Raw genomic sequence first — 26,374 nt, 5'->3', positions numbered from 1 at the left:
TCAGTAAAAAAAATATATATATATAACTAAGTGTACACTTTTCCATTTGTTTAGGGAGCTGATAGTAGTGGAGGGATGGGGAATACTCGTTCTGTTACAATACCTAATGGAGAAAGCTTAGCAAGCCATCTTCAGGGCCAGGCTCCCCGCCTCCCTCCTGTTCCATCAGCTCTTCTTCCTCCATCTGAACCACTGAAAGGTCTCCCATCTGATGGCAACCGTTTCCCACCTCCAGTGCTCAACAATTCCATGAACAATATTTTCACACATCCATCTCATCAGGTTTGTAGTTTTAATGTTATTGTTTTGCAAGCCATTTCCATACAGAGTTCAATCTAAATTTTATTTAGTATGGTATGGGTTACTAGGCTGGATAGAGCGAGAAGTGAGGAGGTAAGGAGGAGAACGGGGGTGGAAAAGGAGTTGGGAGAGAGGGTTGATGAAAGAGTATTTGGTTTGGGCACATAGAAAGAGTGAGTTAAGAGAGATTAGTAAAAGAAGTGTGGAAGGCAGAGTGGGAGGGAGTGAACATGAGAGTGCAACCAAGAATGAGATGGATGGATGGGGTAAAAGGGGTGTTGAGAAAGAGGGGGATGTCTGTTGAGGAAGGGAGAAGACAGAAAATAGGGATGAGTGGAGAATGGTTGTGTATGGATGATGCTGTGATTATGGAAGGGAGTGGGTTGGGGATGGATGTTAGGGAGTTATTATGTGTGAATGATATTTTAATGCAGCCTGAAGGGATTTCTCCCCATCTTCTCTTTTTCTGCGTGAGTAGGGGGGTGTCACCAATTAAATAAAGCTGCCTTGCTGTGGATGTGCTGTGTCTTTCTGTATTGCCTCTGACCCAGGGCAATGGGCAAGATGCTCCAGGAGGAGCCAAGAGAAGAAGGAGGGAGGGGTGATGAATGGGAGTGGAGTGTGTGTGGATGAAATGGGTGTGAATGGATTTATGCCTTTTGACTTTGGCTACCTCCCTTGTAAGGGGAAAAAGCCCTCGGTATACATATGTATGTATGTTTGACATACTGAAAATAGTTTTATATAGTACTTCATCAGACATATATATGTTAATTTGATTTCTCAACCTTGCTATCATGACTGATGATAGCCATTTTACATTGTATACATGTATAACCGTGTTATTGAATTGCTTGTTTGAGTTATTAAGTCAGTTATGTGTCATGGTTAATGGTGGTCATTTTACATATTTATTACTGTGTTATTGAATTGCATGTTTGAGTTATTAAGTGTATTGGTAAAGTGATTTATCAGTTCCTTTTTTGTTTCATGTTTAGGTTGGCCTTGGACTGAATTCTTCACTGCCTCTCCCACCCACCACTTTCTCAGGCATCAATTTCCCCACGTCTGACCACTAGAGAAAATAATTGCTTCCACTTACTGAACATTCATCAGGAGAAGAATTGGGAGGACCACTCTGACTTGTAGCTATAAGGTGTACTGTTCAACCATATAAAATTTGACCAGCAGTTAGAGAAAATAAGTATAATTTTCACCAAATTTTCTTTCTGAAAGGTTAATGTGTAAGCACTATTCTCTACCTTTGTCAGAGAAAGTTAATGAAATATGTTAAGTTTTAATGGTTTTAGGAAGGTTTAAATCTGTGACATTACAAGAAACTATATTTACAAAGCCTACTTATCATCACTGAGAATGAGTGAGGGTGCACATGGGATGAACAAGTAATGAAGAAGAAGTATCATGCAATTTTCTCATGGTTAGGACAGGAATGAATGAAAGGGTTGGATAATAATGATAATAATCATCTATCTGACTATATACTAAAGGCTTCTTCCCCATTATAAAGGAGGTAGCCGGCCAAGGCATGAACCCACCCCAGCTCATCCCACTCCCATCAGTCACCCATTTGTTTCCCTCTCACCTTAGTTCCTCACAGATGAAGGGTCATCCCATTTCCCACCCACTGCCTGGGTCAGAAGCTATGTAGCAAGACACAGCACATCCACAGAAGAGCCAGCCATTTTATTAACACAGCAATCCTCCCTTGCCTTGAGTTTTACTAACTAGAATGATTGGAATGATAAGGGTGAATATTTGTTTTTTCTGTATCAAGCTCCCCTGGTTGTAGGAAATGACTTATAGCTTGAAAAGAGCTACAAAGCCTTAAGACAATTAAAGAATTGTGTGTTGAGGACATATTTTCTTGAGCTGTGTAAATATACCAGTGTGCATCATACCCTAGTGAAACTTTAACCAATTAAAATGTAAACAAAAAATTATTTACTGTCATCTTAAAAGTGATATCAATTGTGTTAAATACCAGTCTAATAAGATGTAATTTTTTTTATTAGATGGAGCAGTTGAAATTAATTGTTAATAGTTGTACTGGAAGATTGTGATAAAGTAATGGTCATTCTTCACTCCATAGAACTGTAAAATAAGTGGTGGCTTAATCTATGGGAACTGAATGAAGTGATGGGGATAAATCAGCTCTAGCAGTTACACACTGCTGTGAGAAAACTGTGGCTTATTGCATTACTTTTTACCCAAGCAGTGTGATGGAGGACAGGGCAACCCTTCATCCATGAGGTGCTGAGGTGGGACAGATGGTTGAATGGATTTTTGTTTGTGATGTTGTTGCATTCTTTGACTCAGCCATTCCCCTCTTATAAGAGGGAAGAGACTTTTGGCATCTATATGACACACACGCACACAGAACTAGGTAAATACACAACAAATGCACACACACAAGGGGACTTGAAAAGAAACTCAAAAAGGATAGTTATAGAAGAGACCTGAAAAAAAACAGTTTTCCACACAGTGGTGGATATCTGGAACAAATTGGATAAAACAATAGTGTATGCAAAAACTATGCCCAAATTTAAGAGCAAACTAGACACTGTAAGATACAAAGACAGGACACCACAAGCATAGCTTCCCTTCCCATAAGATACAACTAGGTAAATACAACTAGGTAAACTAGGTAAATATACACACACACACATGCATACATACAGGACAGTTACAGAAGAGATCTGAAAAAGAACAGCTTTCCACACAGAGTAATAGATACATGGAATAAATTGAAAGAGAAAACAGTGAATGCTAAAACTATACATGATTTTAAGAAAGATCTGGATGCAGAAAGATACAACTGCGGGTCACTACGAGCATAGCTCTTCTCCTGCAAAATACAACTAGGTAAATACAGATATAGTTGTGTGTGTGTGTGTGTACATATGTTTATGCTCTTCTTTTCTGCCTCTTTCAAGTTCCAAGTCTGTGCTCCTTGCAATACTGGGGTACAATCACTCCATTGTACAATCTTTTCTTTGTGTTCATCCACAGATACCTATGTCTCCTGACATTTTTCATTCTCCTACTTCCTTTAGTCTGTAGTTCACTTCTACCTCAATTTCTCCATTTCTTGGTACATGTGACCCCAAATACTTAAAAATTTCCACTTCGTTCAGTCTCTTACTTTAAACTTACTTCCAAACCACCATCACCATTTCCCCTTATACATTTCATCACCTTACCTTTGCTCACATTTACTTGCAGCTTTCACCTCTCACATAACCTCCCAAATTATGCTAGTAACTTCTTTACTCCAACCTGAAGGATGAGAAGCTGGCCTATCTCTTTTGACACAGCTTGGGTCAAAAGCAATGTAGTGAGGCACATTTTTTCCATGGCAAGTTCTGACAAAGGGAGCTGGTTTACTCCTACTGCTTCACTGTATGACAACCTCCTTCCCCTCATCATTCACTCAGTAAATGTACGAAAGAGACAAGAAGTTAACCATTTAATCAAACTGTTGGGTGCTTCGTTGATTCATGGTAGTCAGGAGTAGGTAATATCACTGATAAGTTCTGATGGGAAGCAGACATTCTATTTTGTCACAGCCATAGTTCTAGCTTGTTGAGGTAAATTTGTGTGTTTTTGGCTGCTATTATGTAGTTACAGTCCTGGGCTATCATTGTTAGGTCGTCTGCATAGGTGAGAGCTTTGATGTTTTGCTATGCATTGGGTGTGGAGAAGTCACTTGTGAATAGATTGAATAGCATTGGTGATAATAATGATCCTTGGGGGACTGTTGTACAATCTTTTGATTCCCAATAGATGGTTGTTCTGTGACACTATGCTCTCTCTTGTTGTTATTGTGTATATCAGTTTCTATGATTTTCTTTTTTCTTTTTTACAAGATGTGTCTAGGGACTATGTCAAAAGCCTTATTACATCTGTTGCCAGTTTCTGATCTGTCAGATGATAGTTTTGTGTTGAAGCCTTTTAGTACTTCTTTGGTAATGTTTGTGAGCAGTTTGATTATGGAATGTTACCTCAAGCATTCAGAGGATTCAGAACAACAAACAGTTATGAATTAACTATTGGAAAATGAAAATGGGATGCAATGGATTTAACCTTTTTTTTTTTTTAATAATCTAGTTAGATATGTCTACATATACTTTTTCTTTATCTATCTGACTTACCCATACATATATCCTCTTCTGAGTTACCTATGTGTACATATTTTTGTCTATGATAATTACTGCACATGTTTATCCCTTGATAAGTATTGTAAATTATGCTGTGATATTGTTGCCCAGATGCTCACACTTAGTATAATTAGTTTTAGTTATGCAGTGTACATATGTGATATGATTAATAAGATAGTGTGTATAAATTGTATATGTATATATTGTGTACACAAGCTTAATGTGTGAAATGATAACTTTTTCAACTGTTTTTAGGGTTGCATAACAACTTTCTGACCATAGTGCACTGTATATATTTTGTTGTGGGAATTGCCAGATGATTGTATTGAAATGAGGAGTGGATCAGTCAATCAATATGTTGACCCAGGTCTCTCTTACAGGAGACCCATGGTTTCTAGGTAACCATCAACAGTCACCAGACTGGCCCATAAGTTACTTAAGGAAGAAATATTGTGCTGTTGTTTGTGTACATCTAGTGTAAAATGAGGTGTTTGGTGGCCTCTATGTGATGGTTGCATTTAGGACAGTTTGTTTCTGTATCTAGGGCTTTTCTATGGTGGCACTGTCTGAGTGCTAGGTGGTGACCTGAATGCAAGTTTGCTAGTGTGATTCTTGCTTCTCATGGGAGGGATTTTTCTGTGGGTAGGTTTGATGGAATAGGGAATTTGGTGGTCATTCTTGAAGAGCTGGTTATGTGATCTGAGTGTTAATGTGTTTTTGTGTGGATGTGTTGTGTGGTATAGGTATTAGATTGTTGACATTTTAAGTAGTATGCTGCTGGTGTAGCTTTTTGTTACATTCAGTTGGTTGTACTTGTGTGATGTAATGAAATGGGGAATTTCTGAACAAAATGGATTCTTGGTCAATCAGGACCCGATTCATACTGTGGTCTCCACCCTGTTCCCCAAACTTGAAGATCATCTGCTCTTTATCATAACATAATTCAAAGTGTTCTGTGGTATGGAAGAGGTTAATGTAGCAAAAAAATTTAACAAACTTAGAGCCTGTATAACTGGTGTGTATATTTTTTGCTTATAGCAGGCCATGTATGTTATGTATGTAAAGTTTGATGTTTGCTTGAATGAAATTCTGAAAATATTGTATTGATTTACTGATTGCATCAGTGAATCTTTGTATTAAAAGATGTAAGATACTGCCATGCAGTTGTTGATGTAATTGGTTAAGAAAAAACATTAACAAGTTTGTTGTTTTATTATGAAAATGCATAAGTAAAAATACAGATAAGAATTATAGAACCATTGTTATCTGTATATTACAGGAAGCACAAGGGGAGTTTTTGTAAAAGATCTTCACCATTATGACCTATTTTTCTAAAGAAATTTTCTTCAGTCACCGCCACTGCAATACCATGTATTGCTGTTACTTGTGCGCTGAATCAGATCATTTCTGTGTTCCAGCAAGTGTTATTGGTGTGCCTAAAGTTTTGAGTGTGTACAACTAAGCAGTCTGTACCCAATATGGGAACAATATTCTAATTAAAAACAATAGGCTTAGTAGCAGAACATTATCTACTGGTGGTGGTAAGAGGATTTTAAGCCCTGAAAATTTGCATTCCTAGGATATATGGCTGAATGACAGTATAACTTATGAAAATTTTTGTGAGGATGTCTTTAGCCTCTTCAGTATGGTCACTTTATTTATGGGGTTAATGACAGACATCAAAGTATTTCTTTTGAGGGGCCTTGCCATGGAAAGAAAGGTGTCTCAGAAATGAGACCCATTTTTTCTTTGGTTTTACTGTTTAAGTGAATAATAGTACATGATACTGCACATACACAAGGCCCAAATTCCCCCTATAAGGTGGGTAGCTAAGCTAAAATATTCTTTTGCCTGCCTATTGCTTATCAGAAGAAATGCCACTTTGAAAGGGTATATGGGAATTCAAGAAGGAAGTGAATTGGTCAAAAATGGGTAAGACTGAAACACGACTTTGTCCCCAGATTAGTCAAAATTACTCATGGGTTTAGACAGCAGTGCTGCATCCATAATACTGCTGTTGGTGAAGTAAAAATAGATTTAAATACAACTCTTTCAGAGTATGTTTAAAGTTTTTGATGTTGTGATTGATCACATCATCACAATGGGGTGGAAGACAGGCATTGTTGATTTTGGGAAATTTTCAACTCCAGTTAATTACAATGTACCACACTGTCACACTTTACAGTCCCAGGTTAAGTAAATTTTAAATGGTGTATGGTTACCCATCTCCCTTATCTTGAGTACAGGCATCTCCTAACACTTTTGGGAGTCTAGAGGGAACCCTCATCTCCTGCCATTATTCATTGTGGGATAACAATGGTGACAAAAACACCGATGGCTCCTTGCTGTTAGAGAAACTCTACAGGTTGAAAATTTTCAAACACCACATTATTTTGTTAACATGTGCTAGAAGTATTAAAGATTTATGACGAAAATAGAATTTAAGAATGATAACACAGGAAGAATGTTGTATCTTTATAAATGATAATTATTAATAATTTTAGCCTCAAATTACCCTGATTGGAAACATATAGCCCTACATTAGTTGGCAATGCTCTTTGGGCCTTCCTACAAATCTCTAGGAGGAAAACATCAGTCTGTTGCTTGTACTGTACCAGTGTAGATTTGTTTCAGTGTTACTGACTAATAAGATTTGGAGGGGAGCACTTGTTGGTTGTCACCTCTTTTCATGTGAAAAAGTGGGAATATAATGGAAGTTGATGGAGAGATCCTGGACTTAGTCTGAAGACAGAGTCCCAGCCCAGAAACTGAGACGCAGCCCCTTGGGACAGTACTTCCATGTGTAAGTGAGGGGGTTGACAGGTTTTTGGAAATGGGTGGCAGTGATGTAAATCTCATATTGATCCCATAGAACCATCACTTGCAGAAAGTTATAGAGTATACTGGTAATATTTAGAATTGTGAGGTGACAAGTGGAAAAAATACAAATTTGTACTTCCCAATACAGGGAATCAAGTTAGGTTCAACCCATTAATGGATTCAGAAGTTTCCAAATTTGAAAAAAAAATACTGATGGTGTTTAATACCCTAGTGATTATTGAACCAATGAATTATATCACACTTCATAGCAATCTCCAAACACTGAAAATGATATAATGCACTTGGTCCTGAGAATTATGGAATTGCTGTATCACAAAATACCTTCACTTGTATATGGAAATGTTATATTGGCAAATGTATAACTTATGATAGTTCTTTTACAATGATAAAAATAATATTGTTTACAAATTAATCATAGAGAATATGTAGGTAACAGGTTATGGCATTAAATGAGACATGCTGTATGACACAAATTTGTACCCATTCAATTCTGTGATTACTCTTCATTCAGTTTCTCCCTAGCATGGATATTAATGAAGAAGTGGCAAAGGCACTGGCAAAATTGAAATATAGTCAGTCTGAGGGGATTGGATGATGTGATTGTAAAGATGATTAAAAATGGGTATAGGTAATGGGAGAATAATAATGGTATATGATACTAGAGGAGAGTATTTGAAGATTGGAAGAAATCTTGCATTATGCCAATTCATATGGGGAAAGTAATTAAACTTAAATATGAAGACTATAGAAGTATTAGCTTTTTGAGTATCCTTATTGAGGTGGTATATGTAATTATATTACAAAAGATGATCAGAGAAACAGAAGAATAGTAGTTTACACAAGGTAAGTGTTCACTTTGAAACAACTTTGTGAGAGTGGGAGTTTCATAGCAGAAGTGCAAGAAGAGGAGGAAAAGGAGGAACTGATTTCAATGTATTAGTTATCCTTTGAGGGTTAAGGACACTAGCCCCACATTTCCCATTTCTTTTGTTTGTGTAGATTAGTTAGATTCATCAGTCATGGATGGGTAATGCAACCCCATTCATGCAGAGCACCATCAACACTGAACAGATACAGAAACTGTTGGGCCAGTTCATGAACTGCCACCTTTTTGAATAATTTTCTTAGAATAATCCATGTTTCTCTTCCTTTTTTTTCAGATAGCCACATTAGTCATTTTTGTTAACTCCTGATAATGTTCAATGGAGATGAAAACATCGTCTTTTGGAAGGGTGTCACGGACTTGTTTTCCAAATATTTTATCAGCTTTTCTAAAGTGCTGTCATTTTGGTGAATCATAGCTTCTGAGCCAGTTCTTCATTATGTACGTCTTTTTCACTGGAAAGGAAAAGTAGAATATTAGATCACAGGTATAAATATACACACTACATTTGACGATCAGAATAGATAGACATACAATATGTAATTGGCAAAATCACTCCCACTCCTCTTTCTCCTGCTCTTCCTTCTCTTTCTTTTTTTTCCTCCTCTTCTTCCTCCTCTATCTCCTACTTTTGTTCCTTTTCCTCCTCCTCTTCCTATTCCCCCTTGTTTTTCCTCCTCCTGTTCCCCATCTGTCTTCTGCTTTTCCTCCTCCTCCTCTTTCTTCTATTTTTCCTCTTCCTTCTCTGTCTTTTACTTTCGTTCCTCCTCTTTCTCCTGTTTTTCCTCTTCCTCTTCTTCCACTTTCCCTTGTTTTCCTCCAACTCCTACTCCCTCTATCCTGTTTCTCTTCTCACTCCTCTTCTTCCCCCATCTTTTCCTCCTCCTGCTCCTCTTTCTTCTGTTCCTCCTCCTTCTCTTCCCCCTGCTTTTTTCTTCTCCTGTTCATCCTTCCTCTGTTTCTCCTCCTCCTCTTCCCCCTGCTTTTCCTCCTCCTCCTGCTCCTCTTTCTCCTATTTTTCCTCCCCCCAGGAATCATAACACACGACGAAATACGGGATCTTTGTGCGTAGTGTGTTACCTCTTGCCGCAGCTGAAACACGTCCCCGACTTCCTGCAGAAGATCTCCGCCTGTTCCAGCGTCTGCGGGAGGGCGACGCCCATCGTCTCTGGCAGGAGGAGCGTGACGGCGGCGCCCAGGAGGGACAGGCCGCCGAAGACCATAAGCGGGAGGGCGTGGTGGACTTCGCTCTGCCGAAAACAAGAAACCTCATGTTAGTGTTGGTCTATCTTTTGGAAGAAGAAAGAAGGAGAAGAAAAAGGAGAGGAAGAAAAAAGGACGAAGGAGAAGAAGAAGAAAAAGGAGGAGACGAAAGAGAAGAAGAAGAAGAGGACAGTTTAGTGAATGGTTTGACATCATGACTGTGTTTGGAAGTTACTAAAAGGTGGAAATCTCCAAGACAGGAAGATTCATAGTATGAAGTACTTCCTTCTCTTCCTTTCTCTCCCCTTCCCTTCCCTTAAAGTTTCTCCTGCCCCGTCCCTTCCTTTCCCTTTTTGCTCTTACCTTCCCTTCCAATGCCTCCCCTTCTATTGGCATCCTTTTCCCCTCCCACTCCGTCCTTCTTTTTCCTTCCTTTTCCCTTTCCAATACTAATATTTCCTTCCAATCTCTCCTTTCCTATCCCAATCTTTCCTTTCCCTTTCCTCTCCCACCTCGTCCCTTCATTTCCCTTACAACATCTCCCCTCCCCTCCTTACGTGTGCTCCCTTTCCCCCAACCCCTTGAACACCGATTCTCAGCCTCCTTCTTTCCTCATTACTCGTGCATTTGCATTGCCGAGTCCACCACAGCGCCAGGCCGTAGACCAACCGGGAGTTTTTTTGTTTTGTTTTGTTTTTTCTTCTTTTCTTTTTAATCAGAAGGTGGGGTCCATATGATCCCACTCTTAGTATTGGGGGTGCTCTCGGAAGGCTGTGGTACACGGCCAAGTTGCTGCAAGCGCGCCTGTGATCAATACCGCACTCACAAACGCTCGCCGACCTTTACGTAACTGTAAAACTTGCGCATACGGCCTCCCAGACAGACTGGGCCTAAATAATGCAAAATGGTACAAGACCCCGAGGCAGGCAAAGATTTATCTCAAAATTGAGGATTTGATGTCCAGTACTAGGCCTATAATAAATAATGATAAACATCAATGAAAGTAAGTGTGGTGTGATAAGTATATTGATGTTTGTGTATGTCGAGCTGGGACTAATGGAAAGTGCTCGTTCTCGAAAGTAGATGGATGCTGCATGTGGGGACCTGCTTAGCTCATGGGATTCCCCTTGCATAGACACTAAGGCCTCCCTGACGACCTTTCACGTCGGATAGAAGGAAATCTAAATAGGCAATAGTTAGGATGGTGTTCTTCATGCGATGGTGACAAATTTAGGTTTAAGAAGAAGAACATAGGCAAGAACTGGGTTACCAACAGTATGGTTAACGCATGGAATAGACTTAGTAACCATGTAGTGATTGCTGAGACTATTGTTTGTTTTAAGAGATAACTTTATGGATAGGGATCACAGGTGGTAAGGGATAAGGAACTGCCTAGTGTAAGCCTTATGGTCTCATATATATATATATATATATATACATATATATATATATATATATATATATATATATATATATATATATATATATATATAAAATACATGTTTCATAATAACGGAGTTAAATGGTGAAGTTTTAGGATGTGGCTAGATAAATTACGTATTAGCCTACTGGATGTTGTCCAATCATGGCGTTCTACTGGTTTGACGGATAAGGTCGTCAAAACACGCCAGTCGTTCTGCTTTGGATGAAATCACACTTTGGGACAATCACACTCTTAGCCTCAGGCTGGAGTTGCTAATTGGTTTAATTTCTTAATCGATCACCGGAATGATAAGTATTACTGGAGGGTGGCGTCAGTGTTGAGACGAAGTTGGATTTTTTCGGAAAATTCTATACCAAAGGAGCACTCCCCGAAAGCACACGCGATCAGAGAAGTTAGAAATAAATGAAAACAAACAAATATAAATAGATGAATATAAAAAGAAAAACAACGAATAAGTAAGTAAATAAATAAATGGGTATAGATAAATAGAGAAATCAAATAAATAATTATAAAAACTACTCTCACCAAGTAAACGATTGACGGCGAGAGGAAAATGGCGATGCCTCCCATCGTCTCTGACATGGCCACGCCCTGGCCCCTGACCACGGTGGGGAAGATCTCTGGGCCGTACTGCAGAGTGATGTAGTAGGCGCACGTGATGGTCATGCGGCCGAAGAGGGCGATTCCTAAGCTCAGCCAACCAGAGTCTTCGGAGAAGAGAATTCAATGAGAGAGCCGCTTTCGTTTCTAGATGATGACGTCATTCAAATGACGTACCAAGTTTATTTCACAATCATTTTGTTTTTAAAGTAAAACTGGATTAGTCCTCTACTGAATTGGAATAATGACTAAATAGAATAAGTGAATGAATGTGCAAACTAATGGATAAATAGATATTTAGATAGGTGTATTTCACAATTATTTTTCAGAATAAAAATGGATTTGAATTAAATGAATAACAAAGATAAATATACTAATGAAATAAGTGAATAGATATACTCGTACAGGCAAATAAGTGAATAAATATTTTAATAGTGTATTTCACAAATATTTTTTCAGGGTAAAACTAGATCATTGCTAGGCAGTGGGAAATGAGAAAAAACCTGGTAGGGTAAAGCCCTGTCAGTTGCGGCAAGCCGCTGTTTCTTATTTCTAGGCCGATGTAAGTTCGCTTCCCTGCCTGGCCAGGGCTGTCGGTAACCAACGCGACATGCCACGCATCAGGAAACAAACGCACGACCACATGTTCGCGAATTCGACACTGTATCCAGAGGACTACAGTGGAGAAAGAAAGAAAGAAAAGGGTTTCCTGGTCCTTCTCTCACCTTCGGGCAGCATAGCGTAGACGATTCCGGCCGTGCCCGACAGGACCAAGGCGACGAAGAGAGGCGGGCGACGTCCGAAGCGGTTGATGAGGAAGGGCCCGCCCCAGGCAGGGATCTCGACCAGGGACCCCAGCAGGAAACTCATGAAGAGGTTGGAGCTGAGGTTGGCGGTGTTTTGGCAGTGGCCGTAATAACACATGCAGCTCAACATCCTGCAATAAGTAATGGGAATATGAATGCTAGATGCCAATAACGAAATAGGTATGCAGATAAATGGATGAATAAATAAACAGATAAATACATACATGAATGAATTAATTAATAAATAGATTAATGAACGAATGAATGAATAAATAGATAAATAGATAAATTAGTAAAAGCATATATAAATGAATGAATAAGTAAACAAACAGAACAAACAAACACAAATAATAAAACGATAAACGCATAAGAATATAAATCTGAGAAATGGGTAAATAGGCAGATGAATAATACAATCCTTTTAGTGGGTCATAGCTTTGCCTGTGCCCAGACCATTGCGTACGATGAAAAACGAAAGGGAGCACGCTAGCAAATATCAAAGGCATGTATGGACACATTAAAAATCTAGATCGTGATGAAAAATAATAATAAAAATAAGAATAAAACTCTTCAGCTAACATGTCACTAAGTCCAGATTATAAAAGTGCTTGAAAACCGGAAATGAAAGTGAAATACACTAACTAGTCTTAGGAAATTAAAACCAATGCATCAGTACTTTTGTAAATCGAAAACGTGTGCTCCAGTATCTGCAAATCTTTTTCCAAACTCCAAATAACAATAACATTGCTAACAATAACGGTAATGATGGTAACTATGACGACGACAGCGATAATTACAACTACGAATGAGGAACCAACTGGACAAATGAACAAAGAGTTGAAGACGACATCGGGAATCTGTCGAACTCTGACTCGTTCACTTACCAGACAACGAGAACGAAGAACACGTTCTTCCTGAGACTCGGATACACGAAGATGGCTGTTATGGCGCGGTTGTTCTTGTTCTCCTTAGGATCCTCGGGCTCTATGCTGAGTAGGTCATTGATCGTATCTGGGGACATTTTGCGCTTATTCACCTTCGCGACGGTCTCGAGCTGTCTGAGAGCGGTTGAACCGCGTCCCCGTGTCAGCAGCCAGGATGAGGACTCCGGGATGATTCTTGGGGAAAGAAAATGTGAACTGCGGTGATTCGTGGGGGAAAGGAATTGGGGGCACACTCGTTACTTGGGGGGGGGGTAATCAAGGAAAGTAAACAAATTCAAGCAAAATAAAGACCTCTGGTTACATATACTAAACTTTCATTTTTTTCCAATCTTTAGGGTCGTTTCACACGTAATGACTTTTCGTCGTGCGCCGTCCACGACGTGACGTCGTGCTCTCAAATAAAAATGGGTGTCTATGGAGGCTTTCACACGTGGCTATGATCGTGACGTGTGAAAGTGTCCATAGACACCCATGGTCACTTGAGAGCATGACGTCGTGTCGTGGTCGGCGCACGGCGAAAAGTTGATACATCTAAAACGAGCCTTTGTAGTTTTGCGGGATGTGAGATGGCTAGACATGGAGAGCAAATGTCCCTATCATTTTTTCTCGCGTTTCGTTCCTTCCTTCCACTCCTTACTGTATAAATCATGCAAAAATCGTACCTCGTTTTATTTGATTTATTCATTTATTCATTTGCTTCAACCTTGCTTGTTCACTTCGATATCATAATTGCCAATTCTCATTGATCTATCTACCTTCTCTTTGCCACGGCACCATCATTTCTCCCAACATGAGCATGTCACTTCAGGTTAGCCTACACCACTCTTCCTCCTACTCCTGATCTGTGACCTATTCTACGCATGGATCCTATTGTTTTTAACTTTGCCACACTTTGTAACTTTCATGTAAAGCCTTCTATCTTCCCATGTTCACCTCCACACGTCTCTCTCTCTCTCTCTCTCTCTCTCTCTCTCTATATATATATATATATATATATATATATATATATATATATATATATATGCAGAGTCCACTAGGAAAAGGAAAAACACACGGAATCCGAGCGCTTTCGTGATATATTCACAATATCAAGGAGTACGGAAAGATGAGAACAAAAAATGGAGATACAAAGTATAAATAGGACAAGAGAGACATTTACCCTCCTCTCCGAAGCCTGAAAGCTCAGGTCAGGTCACTCGGCGAGGTCATGGGAACAGATCATTATTACATTAACTTTTAAAATATGTATTATTTATATTAATGGCAATATATGGATCTAATTTATATAATCCTAAACTATTATTAATGAGTTGGTCATAATTGCATTTGATAATTCCTGACTCTATGATATTTCTTTCTGTTATATTCTTACATTGTATAATTTTTTAATCATTTTTCCAGTCAATAGGATGGTCAAATTCACATACACCTTGTGGTAGATGTGACAAATATTATGTAGGTCAAACAGGAAAAAAAATAGAGGTTAGGATTAAACAGCATAAAAACAGCATAAAAAAGGGCCAAGAATCTAGTGCACTTTTTAAACATGTTTGTGAATTTGACCATCCTATTGACTAGAAAAATGTTTAAAAAATTATACAATGTAAGAATATAACAGAAAGAAATATCATAGAGTCAGAAATTATCAAATGCAATTATGACCAACTCATTAATAATAGTTTAGGATTATATAAATTAGATCCATATATTGTCAGTAATATAAATAGTACATTTTTTAAAAGTTAATGTAATAATGATCTGTTCCCATGACCTCGCCGAGTGACCCAACCTGAGCTTTCAGGCTTCGGAGAGGAGGGTAAATGTCTCTCTTGTCCTATTTATACTTTGTATCTCCATTTTTTGTTCTCATTTTCCTGTACTCCTTGATAATGTGAATATATCACGAAAGCGCTCGGATTCCGTGTGTTTTTCCTTTTCCTAGTGAACTCTGCATATTTGTGATTCACGTGTGACTTGTGAAATTTGTGCATATATATATATATATATATATATATATATATATATATAAATATATATATATATATATATACATATGTATATATATATACACATATATATGCATATATATAATCTTGCTTCTTTTTCTCTAACTGTACTCCCCTACTCAAAACTCTTGTATTCACGTCTCTTATCATTCCTTCCTTATACTTGTTAAACAGCCATGGTGACATTGCATAGCCCTGAAAAAAAAAATCACCTCGAACACCTCACTCTCCATATTTTGTAGTCATACACCCATCATAAAAGCTCTCCACTGCCTTCTCTTAAATTCCTTTTCCTCAATCTGTACAGTCCCATGGTCTCCCATATTGCTTTCCTATCTATATTATCATTCGCCTTCTCTAAATCCACAAAATTCAGGTAAATGTGTTCTCCTTTTCTCAAGCGTTCTCTACTGACTTTCTCAGTGTGAATATCTGGTTTACATAACTACTTCCTTTACGAAAACTACAAGCCTCATCTCCTATCATTTCCTGTTTTGTCATTATCTTTGTATTACAAGTCTGAAATTAATTATCAAAAGGATAATACCTGTATGTTCTTTTACAGTCGAGTTTACAAACTTTACCTTTTATGGATTAACAGCAGCATGCTCAGTACCTTGAAACTTTCCTTTACCCTTGGCTTAGGCTACATTAAGCACTCATGTCAACGACTCTCTCACGTCAGTACCCCATTTCTAATCATCTACTCACAACACTGTCCCCCACCACTTTTTTATGTTTCAATTTTATCACCACACCTTCCACTATTTTCCACTAATTTGTGCTCACTCACCTCTTCTGCTTCTCAATCCATCTCCTAGCGTCGACATATCTACTTCCGCACCTTCACTCACATTTAACACTTCTCTGAAGAACACACACCACCTTCCTCGTCCTTTTCTGTAAAGTCTAATAATCTATCCCGCTCTCCACTCTCTCCTCTGGCTTTTTCACCTCACTCATCTGCCTTCAGGAGAATTTCTTATTCTCTTTAAGATCCTCATATATTCTCTGTCCCCGATCCCTCACTACTTTCAAACGTAAGTATAAATCTTGATGACAAACTTGTAGAGGAGGAAGACCAGGACAGCCGGGGCCGAGGTGATGCCGAGTAGGATCCTCCAGTCCCACAGGAACCATGCCAGGACCGGCGTTAGGATCGAGCCGCAGGTGTAGGACATCATGATGACCAGTAGAGGAATGGCTCGGCTATTCATCCCGCAGTATTCAACCACTGCATTGAGAGATATGTATATAGACTTCGGGTGTAAGGTCACATGTGCTTAAGTGCACGCATGCGCACGGTACACAACTGAAGAAATTCGGTATAGAATGGTATAAAACTTCCAAGAACCTAAGAATTTTTTTATTATTACTATCATTATTATTATTATATTATTATTATGATTATTATTATTATTATTATTATTATTATTATTATTATTATTATTATTATTATTATTATCATTATCATCATTATTGTTATTATTATTATCATTATTATTATCATTATTATTATTATCATTATCATTATCATTATTATTATCATTATTATTATTATTATTACTATTATTATTATTATCATTATTATTATTATTATTTTATTTTATTTTAGTCCTTTATTTTTATTTATTTATCTATTCATTTATTTATTTATTTACCCAGAACGAAGGGGAGGTGCGTGACGGTGTGGTGTGCGGATCCGACGAGGACCCTGAGCGCAAGGAAGACCGTGAAGTTGTCCACGAAGACGGAGGCGAAACCTGCGACTCCGTAGATGAGGTGGATGATGGCGATGGTTGGGCGTCGTCCACATCTGCATACCAAGAAGAAGGTCAGGGATACGACAATAATAATGATCATATTACATTCATAAGAACACAAAAATGGAGGAGAATGCATGAGGCCATGTACTTGGCAGTTCCATGTCCATTACCACCTGTCTTGCCTATCCATAAAGTTATCTCGTTTTCTCTCAAAACGACCAATAGTTTCAGCGCTCACTACACGATTTCTAAGTCTTTATCATTCGTTAACAACTCTGTTGGTAAACCAGTTCTTGCGTATTTCCTTCTTAAACTTAAATGTGTCCAATTTAAACTCATTACTACGAGTCCTCCCCTGTTGTCTTTGTATGATGACCTTGCCTGCAGCACCCTTGTTAAAGCCCTTGACTCATTTGAATGCCCCTGTATTCAGATGTTTTGTAACACTTCGTGGGAAAACGTAAACCTCGATGAGTGAGATTTATTAACCGACGTTCCGGCAATAGTCTTAGTCCAAGGGTTCTCAACCGGAGACCGTGGGGGCTCCCAAGGGATCCGTGGCAAGATTTAAGGGCGGGGGAGTTATGGTCTGCTGTTACAAATTATACATTTCTATATGAAGAAATATTGGACAATTATGATTGTCAGCTTTGTAAAAAAGCGAAGGGTTTCTCTTCATGAACATTTTATTATTATTATTATTTACCTTTTTTTGGCGGGGTGGGATAAAGTGAACACAAATTACTTCTCAACATTAAAAGAACAATTAAATCTGTTCATCAAGAAACCTTGAAATAGGTTTTCTGCAGAAATCTTATTGCCAGTCTTATTCCTCTTGTATGATTTGAACCTCAGCGCATTTCACTACCAAAAGACACGGCACGAAAGGAAAAGTACAAAAAGAAATTACTGTGAAAGAATTTCCTTGTTTTGTGCTTGCTGAACTTTTATCACCTCTTAAAAGACTTCAGGAAATAAGTGTTATCTACGCTTTTACGTCACTGGGTGCCATGTATGTTTATGCCGCGTTACACCTGCACGAGAAGGAAGGGAAACTTGGCTTTCGTCTCCTCGAAGAGACTAAGAGTAATTGAAATGTTTTTTGAACCTGTGACGACATATCAGGTTTTCTAGGTTGCCATTGATCTCTTCATTTTTATTCCTAGTTCTGAAGTTTTTCTAGAATAATGTTATTTTTTCCTCATATTTAGGCCGTTTTACATGATTTGAGAAAACGTGCAGTCATTTTGATGACTAGAATATTGGTAAATATATTGTTACAGGCAGTAAATAGGCTCACAAAATATTACTTTAGATTTCAACTTCAGCTCTATATCGTGACGGAAGTAATGAAATAGAATACTACCATCTTTACGTTGTTGTAAAACGGGTTTGAGATAAAGAGTGCGTTCACAATACGCATATAAATACCTGGAACATTCCCGATTTTACATTCTAAGTACAGGAAAGAACTGGTAATAAAACAAACTTATCAAGATAGGCTGTAATCACCTCACAAATGAAACTGAGTGCCACGGAGATGAATGGAACAGACTGGCTTCAACCGGTATTGAAGAGGTTTATATGAAATATTTCCGCATGGAAGGCAATTCAGACTCATTGCTGCATCGGCTGGGAGACTTCGCTCTGTCTTTGTTATTTTTTCATTCGTCGCTGTTTTTTGCCTTCTCTAAAAAATTATTGTTTTTCTTTTCCTATTATTCTATCTAAATTAATTCTATTACATGACCCTTCATCCACAATAAGCTAAAATAAACGGGGAGCGGGTGAAGGGTGGGAGTGGGTGTGTGGCTTGGCTGGCTACTTACCTTCCTTATAATGGGGAAGAAGCTTATTGGTATATTGATAAATAAATAGACAGATAGATTGTTCATTTTATCTTGTCATTATTCATTTCTATTATTTTGTTTTTCATCTATCTTATTAGCTTATTACCATTTAGTTGATCATTTTGTTATTCATCTGTTAATATTTGTTCATATCTTGTTAAAGAAAAAAGATGAATATTCTATACATGGGATCCTCCCGGTAGTAAAGGGGTCATGAACTAGAGCCAACTCATGGGATTAGAACCTATCAAAGGGTTCAAGATCCAATGGGTATGACGCTCTCTACTTACGTGTCCGATACAATTCCCCAGATCCATGACCCGATTGTGTTTCCGATCCAGAAGGCTGTGATAACCATGTAAGGCCTCCAGGACTCGTTACACACCAGATTTTGCTGTAATGTTGACCCAAGAAAATATAAACTTTATTAAAGATAAAGATAAATAGATAAATAAATATGTAAATAAACAAATGAAATAAGTAAATCAATAAATCATGTTGGTAGAATACTCAATGATCGTTCGCTTAGAAGTTGTAACTATTTGTCTCTTTATTTCATCACTCCTAGATAACCATCATTCACCATAAGGATGTTAATCACTTTTTATTCAGTAAAGGTGTTAACACAAATAGGTGAACTAATAAACAAGCCATAACATTTTCGAAACGGATGAAACGTGGTTCGTAACGCACCTCCGAAGCGTAGTTCTGAAACATTACGTTGTAGTCGTAGTCCCAGCCATTGGTGCAGGGCTCGCTCGGGGTCGGTACTGAAACCAGTGACGTCAAGTCGTTGGGAAGAGAGTCGGTGAAGTTGATGCCAAGAGTAGTCGATGACAAGTTGGCTGGGTACTGATGACATCGCATAGGATGCGGAGCTTCACTCGTCTGCAAACAAAAGTCCGGAGATCAGAAAAAAAAAATGGAAATATACTTTACACAGTAACTACTTAGGAATTTAGGAACACCTCTACGGACCAAAGTCACACACTATTCTTAATGACTGGAGTTGAGGTCAGTGTCTGTAGTGTATCTATCTATCTATATACCAAGTGCATTTCCCCTCTTACATGGGAGGCAGGCAAGTCAAAAGCATTTACCTACTCCCACCCATTCCACTCCCCTCCACCACCTCTTCCACCCTCTCATCTTAACTCCTCCTGGATGACGGGTCATCCTTGTATCCCACCCACTGCCCTTGGTCAGAAGCAATGTAACAGGACACACTGCATCCACAGCAAGGCCATTTCACTTAATCGGCGACCGGCGACCACCTCTCTCCGTCCTCTTATGCAGAAAAAGAGAAGACGGTGAGAAATCCCTTTGGGCTGAGTTAAATTATCATTCACACATAAGCACCCCCCACCACCCCGATCCCCCACCTTTCCCTTCTTTGCATAACAGTATCATCCATACACTGCGATTTCCCTCTCATCTCTATCTCCTACCTTCTCCCTTCCTTGCTCACCAGACATTCCCTTTCTCTCAACGCCCCCTTCACCCTATCCATCCGTCTCATCCTCGGTCGTCCTCTCAAGTTCACTCCACCCACCTCTGCCTTCCACACCTCTTTTACCAATCTTTCTTTCCTCATTCTTTCCATATGTCCAAATCATCCCAATGCTTTTTCATCGGCCCTTCCTGTCATCTTTTTTTCCACTTCCGCTCGCCTCTTCATCTCCTCGTTTCTCACTCTATTCAACCTAGTAACCCTTCCCATACTTCTCACACCTTTCACCATAAACACATTTGAACTCTTCCTTTCTACCTCTCATAAGTTCCATCTCTCTGCCCCATAGAAATCCGTCAGCACAATCACCCCTTCATACAATCCTCTTTGCATCCATTCCCAGATACCTATTTCTCATTACACTTTTTTATCCCTCAAGGCATTTACTTGTTTCACTCAATGTACAATTTACCTTTACCTCCACTCCTCCCTTTCCTGCCGCATGCGACCCCAAATACCTAAAGCTATCCACTTCCTCCAGCCTCTATCCTTAAAGACTTACTTCCAACTCACTGTCATCCTCTATCCTTGCGCATCTCATAATCTTACTTTTACCCACATTTACCTTCAACTTTCTCCTATCGCATACAATTCCAAACCCCGTCACTAACTCCCTCAATCCCTCCTCTAACCATGCCACAAGCGCAGTGTCGTCAGCTAAGAGCAACTGGCTCACCTCCCACTTCTCTTCATTTTCTTTAACCATCTCCAATCTCCTGCCCGTTACCCTGGCCTTTACCTCCCGCACCACTCCACCCATATACACATTGAACAGCCATGGCGGCATGACACATCACCTTTACCTCAAACCATTGGCTTTCTCCATTTCCCATTCTAACACAGGCTCTACTATGCTCGTAAAAACTCGTGACTGACCTTAACAGCTCTCCCCCCAAACCCACATATCTGCAAAACCTCCCACAGTGCCCTCCTGTCTACCTTGTTATAATTTTTTTTCCAAATCCATAAAGGCCCCAAAAAATCCTTAACTTTCGGTAAAGCTTTCTCACATATCTGTATTACCACAAAAATCTAATCCACACAACCCCTGCCTTTCTTTGACCCACAATGTTCCTTACCAATTACCGCCTCTGTTCCTCCACTAATCCTCACGATTAAAACCTTCTCATAATCCTTCTCAACTACGCTGAACAAACTGATCCCTCTGAAACTATTATACACAATATTATATATACATATATATATATATATATATATATATATATATATATATATATATATAAAGATCTAGACTTACAACGTAAGAAGTCTCTCAGAAGACCACAGACTAGAGAGTTTAATGGAAGAACTAGAAAACATCAAGTGGGACATCGTAGGACTGAGCGAAGTCCGAAGAACGGAAGAAAAGCTGATACAATTACAAGATGGTCACCACCTGTTCTACTATAGAGGTAAGGACAAAGAAAGATCTAGTGGAGTAGGATTCTTGATAAACCGAGAGGTTGCTGGTAACGTAGTCAAATTCAGTAGTTTATCAGACAGGGTAGCTTGGATTATGATTAGGCTGTGCAAAATATACACTCTAGAAATAGTTCAAGTTTATGCACCAACTTCACGGAGCTCAGACGATGAAATTGAGTCGTTCTATGATGATTTAAGTCAGGTAATGGATAAAAAAGTATACGTTAGTAATAGGCGACTTTAATGGTAAAGTAGGGAAGAAGATGGGAGATGAGACGTGCACTGGGAAGTTTGGAGTAGGTGAAAGAAATGAGAGGTGAGAGATTATTAAATTTTGCTGAGAACTACAATATGAAGATAATGAACACTTTCTTCCAAAAGCGTGTAGGTCGTAAATGGACGTGGAGAAGTCCAAATGGAACAACAAAGAACGAAATAGACTCCATATTAGGAGATGGGACCAAAAGCGTTAACAATGTTACGGTGATAAATAAAGTCAACATAGGTAGTGACCATAGAATGGTAGGTTGCACAGCTAAATTCAATTTCAGAGCCGAGAGAAATAAACTAGTTTTAAAAAAGAAAATAAGCCTTGCAAAGGTTAAGGATAATAATAAGAAATTTCAGTTAGAAATTAAAAATAGATTCGAAGCTCTAAGAACTAACGAGGACACCGTGGAAGATATTAATTTGAATTTAGTGAATATCATTAGGGAATCAGCAGAGAAAGTAGGAAGTACAAAAAACATTAGAGAAAACAAATACTCCAAAGGACCATGCAGATCAAAAGCAGGAGAGAGGAAATAGAAAGAGTAGAACTAAACAAGCTTATCAAGAAAAGGCAGAGATCAGAGAAAAGAAAGAGAAACATGGATGAAATAGAGGAAACTATTCGGAAAGGTAAAATTATTAAAGTGACCAAGCGCAGACATGCTTTAGGAAGACAGCAAAGGATATGTTTGAAAGATAGAAATGGAGAAATGATTAAATGTAGAGACAAAATGGTATAAAGAGTAGAGGAATTTTACCAAGAGCTTTACTCGTCGAAGACCATTGTTGAGTCAGTAAATTCATGTGTAGATGTTAGTAGTGTACCAGAGATTACAAAGAAGTAGAATTTGCTCTAAAAACTATAAAACGAGGAAAAGCACCTGGGGAAGATGGTATATCAATAGATCTGTTGAAAGATGCAGGTAAATTAGTTCATACTAAATTAGCTGAATTATACACCCAGTGTTTACGTTAAGAAAGCGTCCCTGATGCGTGGTGCAATGCTATAGTGATTTTGCTTTATAAAAAAGGAGACCAGAAGGACCTTAGTAACTATCGACTGATTAGCTTGCTATAAAATATATATAAAATATTCTCCAAGATCCTTACAAATAGACTAAGTCAAGTTTTAGATGAAAACCAACCGAGAGAACAGGCAAGCTTTAGAAGCGGATATTCGACTCTAGACCACTTGCAGGCGATAAACCAACTAATCGAGAAAACGACATAATACAATATACCTCTGTGTTTAGCTTTTGTAGATTACGAGAAGGCCTTTGACTCGGTAGAACAAATAGCAATATTAAACTCGCTACGCAAACAGGGTACAAACGAACAGATCGTAAAAGTTTTAGAAAAGATTTATGCGAAAGGTACCGCTATAATTCGACTACATAATGATACAGAAAAAAATCAAGATCGAGAAAGGAATACGACAAGGCGATACAATTTCACCCAAATTATTTACAGCTTGATTGGAAGATATTTTCAGAAGATTGAGTTGTGAAAAGAAAGGTTTGAATATTAATGGCGAATATTTGAACCACCTAAGGTTTACGGATGACATTATTCTTATTTCAGAAAGAGCAGAAGACTTATAAGATATGCTGAGCGATCTAAACAAAGAAAGTCTCAAAGTAGGTTTAAAAATCAATAAGAGTAAAACCAAAGTAATGTTCAACACGAAAGTTCAAAGAAAAGAGATTGTAATTGATGATGAAAATTTTGAGGAAGTTGAGGAGTATAATTAGTTAGGCCAGATGGTGAAGGTGACGAAAGATCATGATAATGAAATAAAAAGACGCATTGCAATTGGTTGGAAAGTGTTTGGTAAGTATAATGAAATCCTGAGAGGTTTTCTACCTTTATGTTTGAAACGTAAAGTTTACAATTAATGCATTCTACCAACATCTACGAGTGTGAAACTTAGAAGCCAACGAGGGTGATGAAAACAAAGCTAAGGACTGCGCAGAGGAGAATGGAGAGATCAATGATGGGAATAACACTGAGAGACCGAAAGAGAGCAAGCTGGGTGAGAGAGCAGACAAGAGTGAAAGATATTATGGAAACAGTAAAAGAGAGGAAGTGGAATTGGGCAGGTAAGTTGGTGCGAAGGACTGATGAGCGATGGAGCAAGTGTGTTACTGAGTGGACGCCGCGAGATAGGAAGCGTGGAAGAGGGAGACCAGACAGAAGGTGGAGAGACAAGATCGAGAAGTTTGCAGGAGTGGTGTGGCAGAGGGTGGCACGGTCGTGTGATTCGTGGAATGCTATGAAGGAGGCCTTTGTTCAGCAGTGGACTCAGGATGGCTGGTTTGATATATATATATATATATATATATATATATATACATATATCATGGTTGATAACTCTTTGTCTATTGTGATCTGGCATTAAACCCGGGGCTCCTGTGTTATCAGACCAACCTCTTTGCCAGTTTGACCACAGAGAAAGTAAAATGTTTGGAACTTAATGCGAGGCTTGTATGTAGGAATAAAATGCCGATCAAAGATGCAGTATTAATGATATATATATATATATATATATATATATATATATATATATATATATATATATATATATATATATATATATACATATGTACATACATATATACGTGTGTGTGTACAAGCATTTTTAATTTACTCTTAAATGATATTGGAGTGCTGTGATTTGGAAGTTTGGGATACGGAGGAAAATATTGTGAGGTTAAGTTTTTCACTTGTCGGTATAATCTTTTTATCTTTTTAGTATCAAACCAGCGCTAATTAATGCACGTTTGCAATGTAATATTGCTTTTGTAAAGGAAATAATTTTGTCCGGTTTTAACTTAAGTTTGTAACGTAGGACTTTCTATATCAATGACATGTTCCTTATCGGTACTTACCTCGGCAGTTACGTTCATCAAAGCACTTAAGTGGTCCAAGAGTATGGAAGTGTGGTTCGTTTCATCGTAGATTTTGTTACTCGTGATTGTCTTCTCTCCTCTGAGCCGACAGAGATGCGGCGGCGCAGTGAGGATGAAGATCTGGACATAATAAGTGAGAGCCACAAGTCCAGTAGTGAACGGAATAAGTAAGAAACACAGGAGCTTCTGGTAAAGACCAAAGGATCCGATCTCCTCCAGGATGTTTTCGAACTCGAGCATTCTGATCCTTTTATCGCGACTCCTTTCACTTATATGAATTCTTGAGGTGACGAGTACGGCGGTCTAATCGCCTTGTCGGTGTAGCTTCCTCCAATGGGTCTAAGATCTTCCTGTGTTCAGCTCGAGGAAAGACTATCTCCCAAGAACCCTCCTCGTGTTCGTGGAGGTCTTGCTCTTCTGGGGACTTGCCAAAGTCTGAAGAACAGTTATATACCATGTGCTTGCTTCACCAGTCGATCTGAAAAGCAATAAAAAGGAAAGATTAGATAAAATGAGCGTATCTCGGTAGCTATATCATTGATAGAGTGTCTTGTGGGTGGAAAATCGCGTGATAATCTTACACGTGTAAACACAAGAGAGGAACCCCTGGGGAGATCTCCCAATATTTGATAGCTAATAAAGAACGTTTAGTCACTCTTCCTTACATCAAACTCTTTGTCAAAGATCATGGTGAATCTCTCTCTCTCTCTCTCTCTCTCTCTCTCTCTCTCTCTCTCTCTCTCTCTCTCCCTCACGCAAATCACGCTGGTTGATAGCATCATGACCTTCCACACGTGAAGTACTGAGTTCATACTGCACCTCCATCTTGAAAAATCTTTCACTGATAAAAAAAAGCCGTGACTTTCCCCTATGGGCAAGGAAATAGTACACGACTGCGGATGTGTTTGTACCTAATTCTATTTACTTAATTTGTACTAAACATGAGAGGAGCTACGATCGTTGGAACCTGTGTCTTATTCTCCGACTATCATAGCTAACTTTAAGTTCATGCCTGGTTATTACTTAGGCTACATTATCTCTGAGGCTATTCCAGGAATCTATACATCTGTATGGAAAACTGTGTTTCGTTACATCCGTTAGATATGTGTCTCTTTCAGTTTGTTCCCAGGACCTTTTGTAACACCATCCCATCCCATCCCAGACCAAGAGATCTTCTTTACCAATTTTGTCCATCCACTGAACGCTTCAACGAAGTCACCACTTTCTTGTCGTGCCTTTAATGGGAGGTATAGTCTAGATCAGGGGTGGGCTACCTTTTTAAATTGAGGTGCCAAAATCAGCCAAGTTTTTGATGCACAATTTCCACGAGTGCCAACGGAGTAAAATTATAGGCCTATGTACGAGTATGGTGCTCCCCCCCCCCCACAGTTATTTGTATTAAGGTGAACTCTGGCTTTCGCGTACTGGAGAAAGTTGTTAGC

General features: G+C 38.7%; 2 protein-coding genes across 2 annotated transcripts in view; one reads left to right on the top strand and one right to left on the bottom strand.

Moving 5' to 3' along the window:
* Positions 1-5,679, top strand: part of LOC143026387 (uncharacterized) — a 39,441-nt gene extending 33,762 nt beyond the window's left edge. The window contains exons 6-7 of the mRNA XM_076186670.1: positions 55-282; positions 1,299-5,679. Coding sequence (XP_076042785.1) covers positions 55-282; positions 1,299-1,379 — 309 coding nt within the window. The 3' untranslated portion in view covers positions 1,380-5,679. The remainder of the gene's footprint in view (positions 1-54; positions 283-1,298) is intronic.
* LOC143026388 (solute carrier family 22 member 13-like) lies at positions 5,676-25,350 on the bottom strand. Its single transcript, XM_076186671.1, has 10 exons — positions 24,912-25,350; positions 19,515-19,709; positions 19,112-19,215; positions 16,867-17,021; positions 16,271-16,439; positions 13,140-13,373; positions 12,175-12,386; positions 11,375-11,556; positions 9,283-9,452; positions 5,676-8,657 (listed from the first exon to the last, which is right to left on the bottom strand). The coding sequence occupies exons 1-10, from the start codon at positions 25,170-25,172 to the stop codon at positions 8,615-8,617; spliced, it is 1,725 nt and encodes a 574-aa protein (XP_076042786.1). The 5' UTR covers positions 25,173-25,350; the 3' UTR covers positions 5,676-8,614.
* Between the last annotated feature and the right edge of the window lie 1,024 nt (positions 25,351-26,374).

This window comes from Oratosquilla oratoria, chromosome 6, assembly GCF_046742065.1.
Source record: "Oratosquilla oratoria isolate Oo_2021 chromosome 6, ASM4674206v1, whole genome shotgun sequence".
Classification (NCBI taxonomy): domain Eukaryota; kingdom Metazoa; phylum Arthropoda; class Malacostraca; order Stomatopoda; family Squillidae; genus Oratosquilla; species Oratosquilla oratoria.
This window is presented reverse-complemented; position numbering and strand designations above follow the sequence as displayed.